This window comes from Mycteria americana, chromosome 2 (genome assembly GCF_035582795.1).
Source record: "Mycteria americana isolate JAX WOST 10 ecotype Jacksonville Zoo and Gardens chromosome 2, USCA_MyAme_1.0, whole genome shotgun sequence".
Taxonomy (NCBI): Eukaryota; Metazoa; Chordata; class Aves; order Ciconiiformes; family Ciconiidae; genus Mycteria; species Mycteria americana.
Genome location: NC_134366.1, coordinates 75,891,605 through 75,906,977, shown reverse-complemented (window position 1 = coordinate 75,906,977; position 15,373 = coordinate 75,891,605). Strand labels below are relative to the sequence as shown.

Here is a 15,373-nt window from a genome sequence, read left to right as displayed (position 1 = left end):
GTCTCACTGCTAGCAATGAATACTTGGGAGCCTGAAAAGGGAGAGGTGTGCAGCTAAAACCCAGAGGCTTAGCAAGGCTTGGGTATATTTGTTATGATTTCTAGGAAACCCTTGCAGGCTGTATAATTCAAAACCAGCATATCTGCATGAAACCGGACACAACAGCAAAACAGTATCTTGATGAACATTTGCTACACACTTTTCCTCTAACAAAGCATGGTTCCTACTGATCTGTGGTGAGGGATCACACAAACAGGACGGGCTCATGATCTCAGCTGATGGAGGTGATGAAAGGCCCGTTTCTGGAACCGGAGCCACGGTCGGCCAGCACCTTGAGCCCGCAAAGTTGATCACTGGCAGGGACTAGGCCAGCCCTCCGCTGCGCCTGTCTGTGGGAGCCCAGCCCTTCAGAGGAGCAAGAACAGGCAGCCTGAGTTAACTTCTTTCTCACATAAACCAAATTAGATTAAATGACTGGAGGAATAAATGTAGGACTTGACTTCTACATACACCTCAACAGTGAGCAAAACATCAGACTCCGGAACAGGAGGAGGATTCTAGCACAGCAGCATGCTGTAGGAAAAAGGATGGGGAAAGGACAAGAGGAGTGCCAGAAAGCCCTTTTGAGGAGGTTATCCTCTGCTTAATTGTCTCTAATTCTGCCCCTGTGTGACAAAAGCCATGAAAGGCAAACGCTGAATGACATACTTCTAATTGCATAGTCCCATTTGATATTTTAATACATGTCATTGAGGATTTGCCTTTCATGACTTTTGCCAGGAGCACAGGCAGCCCTCCAGACAGACAGAATAAATATTTTTTTCCCCCCAATGTGACACAAGCTACAAAGCTCTTGTTTGCTGCAAGAAAACACAACCCGGTGATGCAGCAGCAGTGACCCTCCCACACAGAGAGCAGACGTTGGTACGGATTCAGCCCTTTCTTCACTGGAGATGCTTTGAGCTTTCAGTCAAAGAAAAGGAGGGAAAAAGTCCTCCTCCTGTCCTGAGAAAAAATAATTGAGCTAAATGCTAGATGTTCTACAAGAACTCAGGTCACATATGACAGATATTTGAATTAAACCGTTTTAATTACTTTCACTCCACATTTTCAGTAACTTTTTAGTGAACATGCCCTCCCTAACTCTGAGATCATCCATCGGCCAGCTCCAGGAGTCAAGCTGTCAACCTCTTTTGCTGACAAGGATTTCCCCCCCACCCCCCCCCCCCCGGCATGCCACCTCCTTCTACTAAGCGTTTGAATTATGATCTCAGAGATTAGAGCAATTAAATATTCACTGACTTCAAAAAAAAAAACAGGTCACAGTCACTTCTAAACTAACACCCTAGCCTCTTCAGCAACATGCCAGACAGCCCTCCCCTGCCCCAGGAGGCCGGGGCAGCCCGCACAGCACGGCAGGGAGGCAGGGTGCCTCCCGCAACGACCGGGATGCTCCGCCGGCACTGCCTGCAGCCAAATTTCCAATTCCCTGCCAGCCTGAGCGCTCGCATATCTGTTGAGAGCCCTAACATAGGCTTGACAACCACGCCAGCCCTGTGACATCCCAGGAGGAGGGGAGAGAAGAAAGCTGCCTGAGCAATCCTCAAACACTTTTTTTTAAGCCATTGGTTTCCCAGGCTTTTGTCTGTAACCCTAAATTTCCCACGATGCTTGGCACCTCACTGCTAGTAGGGAAAGGCGATTCTCTTTGGGGCAAAACCAGCAGCCGCTTTTCCTGGGACTGAACCCTTCTCCTTGACACCAACTACCCAGTGTACTGTTTATTTCCTCTCCTTCACAGAAAGCATCTACAAGGCAAGGTAAAACAACACAAAAACTCAAACACCTGGAAAGCCCCCAAAACTCAGCCTTTGAACTTTTGGGACGCCTTCCTCCTTGTCACTGGTTTTACATCTAGCTTGCTAAATTGATTATAAAAACATAAATTTTTTTTTAAAATACTTGGCATGATTTTAACGTATGAAACAGCAATGTGGCCATAAATACCTGGCATGATTTTAACATATGAAACAGCAATGTGGCCATAAAAAGTTTTTTTTCCATACAGTAAGCAAACATATTTCAAACATATTTTCAAAAACACGTTGCTTAAAAAAAAAAAAAAAAACACCAACAAAAAAAAACAACCCCAAAAACCCCACCTATCTTTCTGCGAAATCTGTACTTACAGAACTGTATTCACCCCTTCCCAGGGGGAAGGGATTTTTTTTTTTATTTGATTTTTTTTTTAGTGGGGGCAGGCAAGTAACATTTCCTCACTTTCTTAAATTAAAGGTCAGAGGAGTATATTTCATGCTCGGGATGAAGAGCTGCTCTGCTGTTTTGACTCAGCCCCCTGTAATTTGTTAGCAGACGTATTGTCAGGGGAGAGGAGGCTCGTGACAGTGACAGTAAAATGTTTAGACCAACCGCCCCAAACTGAAATCACAAGTGCAATATGAAAGCCCAATGTGAATGAACAAATTGTTCTGCCATACGCGTGCACAGGAGCGATGACATTTCACCTCTATTCGAGCATTAAGCCTTTGCCTAAGGTAAGGATCCCAGCCTACCTCCTACATGACGTCGACAGCGGCAGCAGGGGTTGGCAGACGTCTCTCTGATGCACAGCAGCTGTCTACCTGCTGGGCACATGCAGTGGAAAAAAACCACACCGGGAAATAAATCTGTAGCTGGAAGATGCTTAGGAGAAACCCCTGCCCTCCCAGACCAGCTCCAGTGCTGCAGTGACTGGAGAGCAGGTGAGGGGACAAAGCAGGAGGAGCCCATGCTCGACCGTCAGCTGAGCTCCAAGTATCTCTCCACAGGAATGACATACAGGTCAACGCAAGAGCAACACAAGCTTAAATGCATAAGATAACATAAACTTCAGCCACCTGCCAGAGAGTATGTGGAGACCGTTCTCATTTTAATTCGGGGGACAACTGATTCTCACCAGCATTAACGCAGTTCTCCAAAGCATTGGCATATGAAACGTCAGCGCTCTAACAGCCTTTAAGGAAACGCTCCTCAAATGCCAAGCAATTTCCATCTCTATTTCTAGCTCTTGAGACCAGCAGCTTAACCTTACTTTCACCTCCCTTTTGTGAGCTCTACAGGCGAACCACAGGGAGAAGAGATGAGAGCTGGGGTAGGGGGCCAGCCACTTGAAAACCTGAGGCTGGAGAAAGAGCTTCTGAAATGTTAAGGAGACTTCCCGCCACACCGCCCTCCCAGAGGAGTTAAAGAAATTCCACTGCCATGAAATACTCTGCTGCTATTAAACAGCTTTTTTTGCTCATGTTTTGGGGCATCAGAAGGCAAAGTGAAACATTATCTGCTTCCTGACTTAACAGAAATCTTGGAATGACCATCATCACACACTTATACAGTCAAGACTATACAGTGATGTGTATTTAACAATTTTGTCTTTCCAAATAAGCAAAGGAGATAAAGTACTATCTTGCAATTTTTAAAGAATACCGATTCCCACCCCACCCCCCCAAAAACAGGAATTCGTTGCACAGAATTTTCCTTCCATCCATTCATGTAACTGAAGACTGATACCCCTTTAGCATATTTCTTGTTTTAAGTACAGCATCAGAGAAATGGGAGTGAGGGGGTGGGAAGTGCATGCAATGGAACAGCATAGAAATGCAGGATGAAAACAGCAAGTGAGCTTTCAAAATATACCCAAGAGGCTGTGTGTATGCTGAAGTTCGCCACTGTATTATTACAATCAAAAAAACTGATTTAGGGCCAAAAGTACATTACTGATATTCAAAAAAACACTGCATAACTCTCTTTCAAGATGATGTGACAACACTGAAGGAAAAAAAAAAAAGAGACAAAAATGACAACTGGAATCCCTCTGTACATTCACACTACCCTATAAAAAGTTAGAGACATATTAAACTGAAGCAGTTCAGACAACAAAAGTCTTCCTGGAGTTAGAGCATTCCCTCCCTACACTGTTTCAAGGCATCTCTACCAAGCTCAACTCAAGCTGCAAAGATGATTAAATAGTATTAATCCTTAGCATGCATTTAGCACTTTGTGTGTTCAAAGTGCTAACACACACACACACACACATCCCCCCCAGCCTGCCAAAAAACACCAAACAAAACCATACTGAACAAATGGGAGAAGAATTCTGCCTGTCCCCACATGGCACAAGGCTATAGCAACATTTATGCTGCAGTGGGAGAAGACGTCCTGCTTTATAACCATAGCCCCACGTAGTGGGAGGAGGCAGAAAGGACAGCGTCAACCACACCATGGGTATTGGAGCCACCCTCCCAACAAGGGAGGATGGACCAATCTAATGGGAAAGGACAAGGGGCAGTTTTGGAAAAGGGGCAGTACACGGAGCGGGAATCATTGTTGTCAGCAAAGTTGGGACCCCAATTAGCCCGTAACGTGCACCAACTGCTTGATGCACTGACAGCCTTTTGCTTCATCGCATGCTCAGGCCACCCAGGTCAAGGTTTAACTCCCATGTAAAACTGTTTATTAGTAACACCAAATAGCTACACAGTAAGGGTGAGAATAAATGTGAACAAACCCATCATTGCAAACACCTCTTCCCCACCCCCCTCCCCCAAAAGCCCCCCATCCCATTTAATGGTAAAAAGAAATTGTATGACTGGATCCCAAGTGGTGAGCAGGACATGAGAAGGAAGGGGAGTCTATTTTTTTTTCTCTACTGGTATGTAAAATCAGGAAAGGCTTTGGCAGAAGCTAGATAGATAAAAGTGGACCACTTGTAAAAGAATGGGGTGGACTTTTTACATTTAATTTCTTTCTGAACTTAAAATCTGCCTCAGAGATATTACGGAAAACACTTTCAAGTTAAAAAGAAAAAAAAAGTCATTGGGGACATGAAGGCCTCATTGTTTTCCCCAAACTTTATATGTCAACACATACACATGCATAAAAAAAATCCTTACCTCCCTTCTGAGACATTAAATCCACACAATGTTTCTTGGAGAGGGTAAAAAGAAAATGTAGGTCAAGATGTTGAGATAGGGATTGCTTCTGAAAGATGAAAGCATAAGAGGACTAAGCTTTCATTCCTTATGTTTCTTTGAGATTTCAAACAGAGTGTTATTTGATAATGGTTCCTTTCAGAAAACTGGAATTTAATATAGCTAATTATAAGTTAGAGAATTAATGTACAGTCAGTACTCCAACTGAGCTGGTATACCATGCTGATGCTTTTTACCAGCATGTCCCCAGTGCTTATTATAGATCTTTTCTCCAAGTACTAAGGCCAATCTGCTCTCACGTTAGGCTGGATGGCCCAGGAGTTGGGGGTGGGAAAAGAAATCTATGATCTCCACGGCTGTAACACTGAGCCTGCAGCAAGCAGCCTGGAGTTGCCCTCATGGCACAGCACAGTGCAGGAACAGACCCTCCCACTTCAAAGAGAGCAAAGAAAATAAGAGGACAAAGACAGAATGAAAAACACAAGTTAGCTGGAGAGGAAAAGTACATGGAGAAACAGGAAAACACATTTTCCTCCTTCCGATTAAAAGGGAGGGAAAAGGACGACGACAGACAATGAAGAGTATAGGCAAACAGATGGAATACTTCTAATTCTCTGGTATTAACATGGAAGTATCTGAGAATTATTTGTCCTATGAGCAATCATAAGCTAAAAATCCTGACCTACATTTCACAGAGAGCAAGTGGTATAAATAGGAATATCCCTCATGACAGGCACCGGCAGCAGACGCAGCTAGATTTGGACCAGGAGCAGTTTCTCTGCAATTCAGAAGGAAGTCAGTGATTCAGGGACCTACACAGGTTTGAGATGCTCTGTTTCTAGAGATGGCACAAAATGCATTCAGCAACGCATGCACATCACTGGTTAGTACGTAAAGTAAAACTGTAGCTTGCATAGTCTTAAACACAGATTGTACTTGAATGAATCCTGAGGGGGGAAAACATGCATCATAGGAAGCTCTGCAATCCACAAGGTTCCAGCAGCCTTCCCTTTATTTTTCACTGTAGTTTCCAACTAAATACTAAGCCAGAATATGTCTTTAAGTTCTCTGATGGATGTGTAAGCTCCTGCAATGAAATCCTGTCATTGATCAAGGCACAAGCTTTGTGGTAAGGTCTCAATCAGAAGGGCCATACCCAGTTTCTTCCTCAAAATGGTACCTATGTTCAGTTGAGCTACAAGCTTCTGGAGGAAAAAAGGGCACTTTTTTGACATAATCAGTAGAATTTTCTTACACGTTAGCAGATTAACTCCTCAGAAGTCATATTTTCATTTGGCATGTCCCCACCTGGGTTAGAGCAGGACGTTCCCTATGACAGTAGGTGTTGCCTTCCAAAATATTATTCTGCTCCTAACAGGCCACATCGGGACAAAACCTGCCGCCTTATAGAGGGCACCTGCCCCCTCTTCATACTGGAAGAATTCCCCAAATCCTTCTGCTGAACATGGCCCTACCACCCGCTCCCAAACCTTGGGGCTGAGGAGTGCTCGCCTTTCCTTAACTTCTTCCTTCAAGCTGCAGAATAGCATTCATTTTTAGAGAAAACAAAAACAAATCAAAAACTTGGTGAGCGCTTCAGGGAACTCAAGTCTTCTCGTGACAAGGGGACACCAAAACAGTACTTTTCCATCGCTTTCAACCTGAGTAAAGGGAAACAGAGCCAACACGGACCTTCAGTCTACTCTCTGGTTCCTGTTGCCTGAAGAAGAACCTGGTCCACCTAGGTCAGGAGGGAAAGCAGTCACTGGACAAAAGCTGAAAGCTATTTTCCTAAAACCTTGGTAAAGTTTCTGCGTCCTTCATCTGTACTGGCAGAATTTCTCCCCAGAAGTAGGAAAGCACAAACTGAAGAGCAGCCTGTCTGTCTCAGGAGAGTCTGTTCCTTTCTAAGTTTTCCTGCAAATTTAGTTTTCATGAGGCTATCCCCACTGAGTCCAAGATTATTTGAGAAGCTTTAAATATAAATTTACTTAGCAGTTATAATTTTGATCCAGCCAGATGGTAATCCAGCACCATCTCGACATCCAGCTACACCAGGGAAATCGAAGCACTGCAAAACCATCTTCCCCATAAACCCCAATATTCAAGTTCACAGCCAGTATCTTAAACTCCCTTTTCCAATCAGTCAACTATTCTAAAAAAGGATCTGCCTTCCAGGCTGTTAATGGCAGACACCTAAATCCGTAACAGAAAGGTGTTTTTTTGCACTAAGCAATGCCTTAACTAATGGCCCATTTACTCTACTTTATGAGCAGAGTCTTTGTATATAACCTTGTGTTATGCTCTGGATGTTAATCAACCTTCAAGACTTTGCATGTTACTTTTACTGGAGCACCTTCCATGCTGGCATAAAGGAGACTTTGTACCAAACAGTCTTCCTCCTGCCTAGGAGAGATCAACATCAGCTCATGGCTCAGAAACCTCTCTTTCACAAAGAAATTTTACTCTTCAATTCTGGTCTCTTGTTAATGAGACTTTAAATATTCAAGGACACCATCATACTGTGTGAACGTAATCTGTGAAAGAGTGCATTTAAATCTACAATTCCAAATGGGCTATGTTTATCTACTTAGCTAAGACAGCCTTGTCCATTCCAATTAGAGAAGGTCATTTTCGGGCAAATGTAAACTGGCATTTGAAGTTCATCCCTGCAGGACAACCGAGATGAGGTAAAGCTTCTGGGACAGGTTTCCATCTAAATGAAACTTGACAAGTAGTCGCTAATCACAGACCTCATTGCTGCACAAAAGACCATCTTCAATTGATTTTGGGGATGGGGGAACAAAAGTAGCGACAACTATGTTTCAAGAAGATTTGGAATTCAAGCCACATTCTGATAACTTCTATCCCTTATTCATGGCTTCCACCTGGAGGTAGTCGTTGCTGACCTCCCGAGATGTAAAGCGACAGAACAACTACTGTAGAAAGCACCAGATTTTACTATGTTGGCAAAACAATAAAAGTTCTTTGCTTACTGTCCTGTCAAGTAGATTGTCATGTTGAAGAAGTGTTAGGACTCTTCTCCTTGGAAGAGAAACAGCATGTTCCTGGACAGACACACCACAGGAAGCAACAGGAGAGAAGGGGAATCGAGCCCTCCATGCAGACTGCATAACAGGAATATGCCTGTCCCCAGCCCCAGCCCACTCCTGTATGACGCCTCAGTTTTGAGGCTCTGCGCAACCCTACCGCTTCCTTCTGGCATACAGAGCCAGAGGGTGAAAGAGAGCCTGAGGCTCTGAAACGAGATCCCAACATCACAGCAAGGGAGCAAGGGTCAGGAAAAAACAGAAGGGAATGAAATTCCTCTTCAACCCTCTCCATCCAATACACCTGCATCTGTACGCTTCAGTACAACCCAGATGCCTTTCCTCAATGTCCTGTATGAGAAGACAGGCTTCTACCATTGCTCTAGCACCCTCTTGCTAACATTGTGACAGCATTTCTGCCCTGAAGCAGAAAGAAAATTCCCACATTGTGAAGAAAGGGAAAAACTGTACTCCCTCTGTGCCATTTTCATCACTTTTAAGCTTCTTTCAATCTCTCCACATACACAGCAGGCATGACATGAAAACACTGGGGTGCTTTGCAGCCACAGTAAACAGAGCATCTTTAAACACAGTTGGCCATGAAACGCTTTCACCTTTCACAGCACCAGAGGAGACAACCACTGTCTGAGGGAGGTGTTTTAGGAAGAACCTGCTTTTGAGGCAACCTGGCTGAAACAGAACATGTCAAGGTGTGATTTACCTCTAACACATCCGTTTACACACACAAAGACTAGGAAGAGGCTGAAATATTTTTAAGGTCGACTGCTACTGAAGCTAAGTGAGGGATGAGCGAAGGAGGAGAAAAATGCAATTAAATGCTGGTGCGGTCTTTGGGCATTACTCAGAATGGCTGGCTGAGGCCAAATCTTTTGCAGGAAAAGTGGCTTATCTCCTGGCTTCCCAAATTGCACCAGAGGTCAGCTGAAGAGGTTTCAGGAGTTTGCCAGCTCTGTCCCTCTGTGGAATCCTTGGCAGATTACTCCAGCTGGGCTCCTTCCAGCTCTTCCTTTTTTCCATTTTAGCATATAGCTTGAATAAAGAAAACAAGATGAAGGCTTTCAAAGATAACACAGTCTTTCACAAACAGATGCAGAACAAAGCACAGGAAATTCTGAGCAAAGTAAAAAATGAATGTTGTCTGTTCAAGGCTTATCTGGAATGAGTTAGCCTCTTAGTGGACAGATCTGAAACATCACACGGTCCTGCCTGCAATTGCAACGCTCACTAACAGTCTTGTGAGGGAAGAAAACAGGATGGATAAAGGTGGAAATTCAGCAGCCTTTAGCTCTCAGAGCTGGAAACTCCTTCAGATGTACCAGAAACAACACTTGCGAGTCAAGCTTGTCATTGTCATCCCCTGTCGCCCTAAGCACAAGGCTTCTACATCTACACCTTTGACTGGACACCCCCTTCACAGTATTAAATTCATTTAAATTGAGAAATAAAGGACATCAAAGGCAGGTTATTGAAAACATGTATTCATCTAATTCTGGATACAACATCACATTAACTGCATGTAATAAATCTGTGCTAGTCAGACACACAAAAAAGATTTTAAAATGCATGCACATTTATTACAATGTAGAGCAATCTGCTATGACTTAACAGTATACGTGCTAAGCTATATTTATTTTCCAGAAAACATTCACCCACAAGCGCTGGGAAGTATCTGCTATGTGATGAACCTCTCATCATCATCGGTTATCAAAAGACAGCAGTTATTTCAGAATCGTTTCTTGGAGATTTTAAATCAAAAAATCCCACCAAAACCAAACCAAAACGTGGAGGCATGAGCTCAGAGCACCGACCAATCTCCCAGGCTGTTACAAGCCGTGAAATGAATGTGACTAATTCCTGAAGAGTTTCATTGCTCAAAAAGGCAACTGATTTTCTTGCTTCTCACAGTAGAAATTCTACATTCAAACGTGGGTTGATGACACCCAAAAATAACGCTGTACTAATCTACTGATGTTTTCAGTTTACTCCACGTCACTACAAGGATCCTCAAATCCATTTCGACTGGCAACCCACACGCTTAACAAGTCAAAGCCTGGGAACACAGGTAATGGAGGGTATTTGAAGTAAAGAGTAAGGTGCATTGGCAGCTGGCAACTTGCAGAAGTGGCTGCTGTGCCCGTCAGCAGTAACAGCCATCTGTCGCTAATCTCTACTTTTTCTTTTAAAACCACTTTACTGCCAGGGTTGACACGATAAGGTTTACAGCACACGACATCTGCTCTGATTAAACACAGCCTAATGGCCTTAAGAATGTCCTGCTGGACCAAATAGTTCTCAAACTCCATCCACTCTTTCAAACAGCAAGCCATTTCTAAAATGCCCCCCACGTCAAGGAAAAACTGCTGTGGAGGTCGTAAGACACAAGACAGGCCCTTGAAGACTGAAAATGTGTTCTCTCTAATACTCTGAAAGTGCTCCACAAAATGTAGTCTTGCAGTAACAGCTCAAAGCTATAGCGTAAAAATAATTAGTGAAAGCCTTACTCAAAGCTAAGCACAGACAGAGTTTCAGAAAATACAGTTCCCTAGGACTGACTACAGTAAACTCTATTACACAGTCTGTGTGTATGACTGAAACTTCTGCTTTTACTTGTGACACTGATTTTATTTCCTGTTGTATTCCTATTTTCTTAATAAAAGAGTATGCCATTTCAATGACTGACTTTTTCTTTCCCTGCTGCTTTCTGGTTATATCCCTTATTGTCTGTCCTTCAAATTAAAAACATTAGTTATTTAATGCACAGTTTCCTTCTGCCAATCATGGGCAATGGGGGAGCAACAGGAATACTGAAATTTAAACCCTCTTTACAACAGCAGCTATGTATTCCAGCCTGCAGACCTTTGGTCCCCACTAGAACATTTTAATAAACACTGAAATAATAATAATAATGATAAGCATTGGGCATCAGACAGACAGAAAGAGGTTAAGTATCTTTCTCCTCCCTCACCCCATGCCTTCTGAGAACTATTGCTCTTAAACAGAGAAGCACTGTGCTCACTTCTTCTGAGCATACTGCTGGATTGCTGCCTTCATCTCCACTTTGTGTCTGCACTTTGTGCAAGTTTTCCATCCCTTTTGACTGCATGATCCACCAGACGAATCATGCTGTGGAACTCCATCATTTACACCCCCTTTAACAGCTTTTAATTTTGTTTTGATTTCTATGTAAACCACAAGTTATCTCTTTACCTCCTCTTAACACAACTCAACAGCTGAAGAAAGTAACCAGCACCAATCACCAGTTCTCATCTCAGCAGATCACCGGCATGAACTTCATTCATCCCACCCTGTCAGTTTGAAGGCCAATGCTTTAAGTAATCTCTCTGTTTTTTAACATCCCAATAAAAATCTAGTCATTAAAATAAAAAATTATTAACAAATTTAAACTTCTTTATCTGCCAACCAAAGAAATGGTTGAGTTAGAGGCACCACTTTGGATTCTCACTTAATATTGCGGTCAAAAAAGCAGCTTTGCATAAGTTACGTCTTACTCTCATTTCTAAAATAAGTGAACTAGAATGGACAAAAGGTACAATTCTTGACAGAGCTGGCAATCCTATGAGGTAAAACCACCACCACCCTTTTGGTTGTACATGCCAGCCAAAAAGATGCCAGGGTGCAAATGTAGGCTGGCTGACAACTTTATAGCTCCCAAAGACAGAATGAAGCAGTTTGCTTGTCCGCACTCAAGGGTGCTCTCCAGATTGCTGATACAAACAATAAATCCAAGGCAGCAGCTATGCAGAATGACCCTGAGTCAAGGAAAACAGTTGTTGTCCCCTGTTGCGGTTAAGGCAAAATTTTGTTTCACAGACAGTCTATGCAATGAATTTCACCACTACATCAGTGGTGGTTTTTTGGTTGTGGGGTTTTTTTTTGTGTTTTTTTGTTTTTTTTTAAGAAATACATAAATCTAATACCTACACTTGTGAAGCACTTTTCAACAGATTTTTAAGCTGCATCTTTTTTTGCTCCTATTTCTGGCAACAGTTGTCCCTTCTAGGATCTGAGGCTGTGGTTAGACAAGACGACTGCGCCAGTCCTAAAGCTGTGGTTAGACAAGATGACTGTGCCAACTGAGCAGCTTGCTACTATCAAAAGGGACAAGTCTGGTCTCCTCCTCCTCCAGCTTTCAGTCAAGGTACTCTGGCCCCTCATTTCCACTAAATGAGCACTCAGTGCTCATCCGACCTCTTGATGAACCTGTGTAGTTCATTAAATGAGAAGAAAAGGACTTCTTTTTTTAAATCATTTTTCTGGGCTAGTTTTCTGCCACTTTAGTACACTGAACCAGCTGCACTGCACGGGCAGACAAATGGCAGAGCCAGCACAAGACGGAAGGTGGAAGGAGGGGGACCAGACCCATCAGCCGCTACTGAACCCTTTCTTACCTTTCCTCACCTTATTTATTTTAGACCTACAATAACTCAGTCTCCTACAGATTATGCACACACCTTTGCAGATTCCTCATTGCCGTTTTCATTTTCCATTACCTACAATTAGCAATATGCAGGGAGGCAAGGTTATTCTTAGAATTACTTTGACTAGAAATGCACTTAGGAGCAATAGCAACTCTTTTTAGATGGCCATGAAATGAAGTTTTAAGAAAATTAATTACACAATTCCTCTGTTTCTCTGGTTAAAAAAATATCCACCTCTGTTATGTTTGAGAGAAAAAGGATGATGGGTGTCCTGCAAGAGAAAATTTTCTGGCAGTCTTGCCAAACACTGAAATTGTATTAAGATAGGAGCACAATTTGGACATAATCAAATTGGGTAGAGATCACTGAGGGCGCAATTTGGCCTGCAGAATTTTTATAACTGGTGATGACGGAAAAGGCAAAAACAGCCTGTGTCAGCCGATGAACATGCAAGTCCCTGGCAGGCTCAAAAATGAATTCTGTTCTACAAAACAAAGAAAGGAAAAGAGATTTGGAAATTTTCAATGGAGGCCAGCCCCAACATCCTGTTATTTATTTGTTAATCTTTAAATTCACTTGACAGCAAGCACCAAAGTGAAAGTGATGTTGAGTGCCATGACAAATCTGCTCAAATGCTTATTTTCTGAACCTTTTAGTTGAAAACATCTATATTTAATCACAGTTTAAAACTAGCCAAAAAGGCTGTTTACGCTGAATGTAAAGGAGAAATATTGCAAAGTTGAAAGATGTATTTCTGTTTCTGTAAATGCATTTTAAAAATCCACTTACACAGACAAGGGTCCTTGGCACACTTACAATCTTCTACTAAAGCTTAGGAGACAGACAGACATTACCCACTGTCAACAAATGCAATTTCACATCACTGATGGAGTGAAAAGCTCCCTAGACAAACGTTAGCATAAAACCTTCTTCCAGTATTTAATTGCAGCCTTCAGAAATAAGAGAGATTAAGTTACCAGTATATTTGAACCATGACAGTGAATGAAGAGGGCTACTTTCTTGTTCAAAATCAAAGGCTGGGTGGTGGTCCAGCCTACGTGTCTGCACCAGGGAGGAAGGAGGTCCATGCTGCTCTGGGCACGTAGGGGTGCAGCTGAGACAACAGCACTTCCCTGAGGGCTGCTGTGTTTTCATCTGTGCAAGTGGGAAGAGAAGAGACATGGCCTCAGCCCAGAGAAGACTTGGTTGCCCTGCTGGCAGCTGCTGCCACCCCCACATAGTTGGCTTTTGGCAAACAATGCACGGCACTGAGCTGAAGCACCCAGCTTAGCTGTGTTTAGGCATTTCTACCATGTCTGTCGCAATTTTTATACCATGCCTGGGGTACCATCTACACGGCCAGGGAAAAGAGGTTTCACCAACACCTTGGAGTCGGATGAACCCAGCCCCATGCCACCCTACCACTGGGCACCTTCGTTTCGACATGGCCTGCTGGGGCGTGTCGACAGAAACCCCCATGCAGCAAGCAGGAAACACCTGAAAATCTGTGCAGCCATGACAAAAGTAGCTATTTCCAGATCACACTGCTGTCTGCCCCAGCCGGCCTGGCCAGCCAATGCGACAGCCAAGGGATAGGCAAACCCAGGTTGTCGGAGCAGGCTGCTGCTGCTGGGTCCAGCACCACGGTCCCGCCACAGGCTGCCTCAGAGGCTCCTGCCTCTCTATGCAGAGACATTTCATTTTTGGAAAAAGCAAACCTCCAACAAAAGTCACGTTAGCTTTTCTGCAGCAACAGCTGAGGGCAGAAGCAGACCAGCACAAGGGAGGAAGGGGCACCACAGCCATCCGTGGACTGATCACCACCTCTATCAAAGTGCTGGCATTGTTTCTCTGTTTAAAGAACACACATAAAATGAATAAATGACTTTAAGAACCCTAAATGTAAGGTGAAATATCTCAGAATAGCAAAATTACATATTTTTACTCATCTCTCTATTTACCAAATGAGCAAGACTTCCACTTTCTGCCTTGAACCAAAACATTCCCTTGCATACATTTGATTTCCCAACTAGATCATGTTTGCCAGAAGCTTAACCTAGCTGGCGCGTTTGGAAATTGCCATAACACCTTTCTAGGACAAAGTATAGCTGGTGAAAATGCACTATCTCCTTGAATAATTCTAACGTCTGGTTTGTCATCTCTGTAGATTAACTAACCACCTTAAACAAACAAGCAAAGTTTGGTGCTTTTTCCATTTACAAAACGCTAGCACTTCTGTATCACAAATTTCTTCTTCATCACAAGTTTTGAAAAATAGAATTTAAAATCTTATGTCATAAAAATTTGCTTTATGATATACTCTTTTGAGGGTATTGGATTTATTCTCATAAACAGAACACAAGCAATAATTACATTTTTCATTGCCTTTTTTACAGCCTTATCTCACATTCTAAGCGACACAAGAAGAAAACGATTTCCCAAGGGAATTAGTTTTCCTTTTAGATGAGGATCTCTGAAAATTGGTATCACTATTCCAAACACCAATCCCTATTCTTAAAATCCTAACGCAAATGACAGGCAGCAGTAATCAAAATCACTAAAGACGTCCCTCTGGGTTTTCCAGCGCACGACCTTGTTTCCATAATCAGAGTTCCAGTATCCCATCTAGGGCTGCAGAGGGTTTCTTGACAACCTGCAGAAGCACCTCCTTCAGATTTTATATTCCCACGTGCTGGAGAGGAACACGTAGCAAACAAAGGCATACTGTAGGGTGTCATTCTGTACTCTGCAAATATCTAGAATCAACACAAGCATGCATGAAATATATCCACTGATACAACAGCCGTAATACACCTGCTCACCTTTCTCTGAAATCCTTCTAGCTGGGGGGGCAGAAATAAGAGTAAAGAAAGCA

At 43.0% G+C, this 15,373-nt stretch overlaps 1 protein-coding gene across 9 annotated transcripts in view; it reads right to left on the bottom strand.

Moving 5' to 3' along the window:
• The window catches only part of JARID2 (jumonji and AT-rich interaction domain containing 2), a 228,194-nt gene that overhangs the window by 112,243 nt on the left and 100,578 nt on the right, over positions 1-15,373 (bottom strand). For 6 of the 9 annotated variants that reach the window (XR_012774336.1, XR_012774337.1, XM_075493800.1 and 3 more), the window contains one exon: positions 2,574-2,645. The exons of 2 other annotated variants lie outside the window; for them this stretch is intronic. Coding sequence is in view for 4 of the 7 variants with exons in the window: in XM_075493795.1 (XP_075349910.1) it covers positions 2,574-2,645 (72 nt within the window). In the remaining 3 variants the exon portion in view is untranslated. The remainder of the gene's footprint in view (positions 1-2,573; positions 2,646-15,373) is intronic. One more of the 9 variants, XM_075493796.1, reaches the window with a different exon arrangement.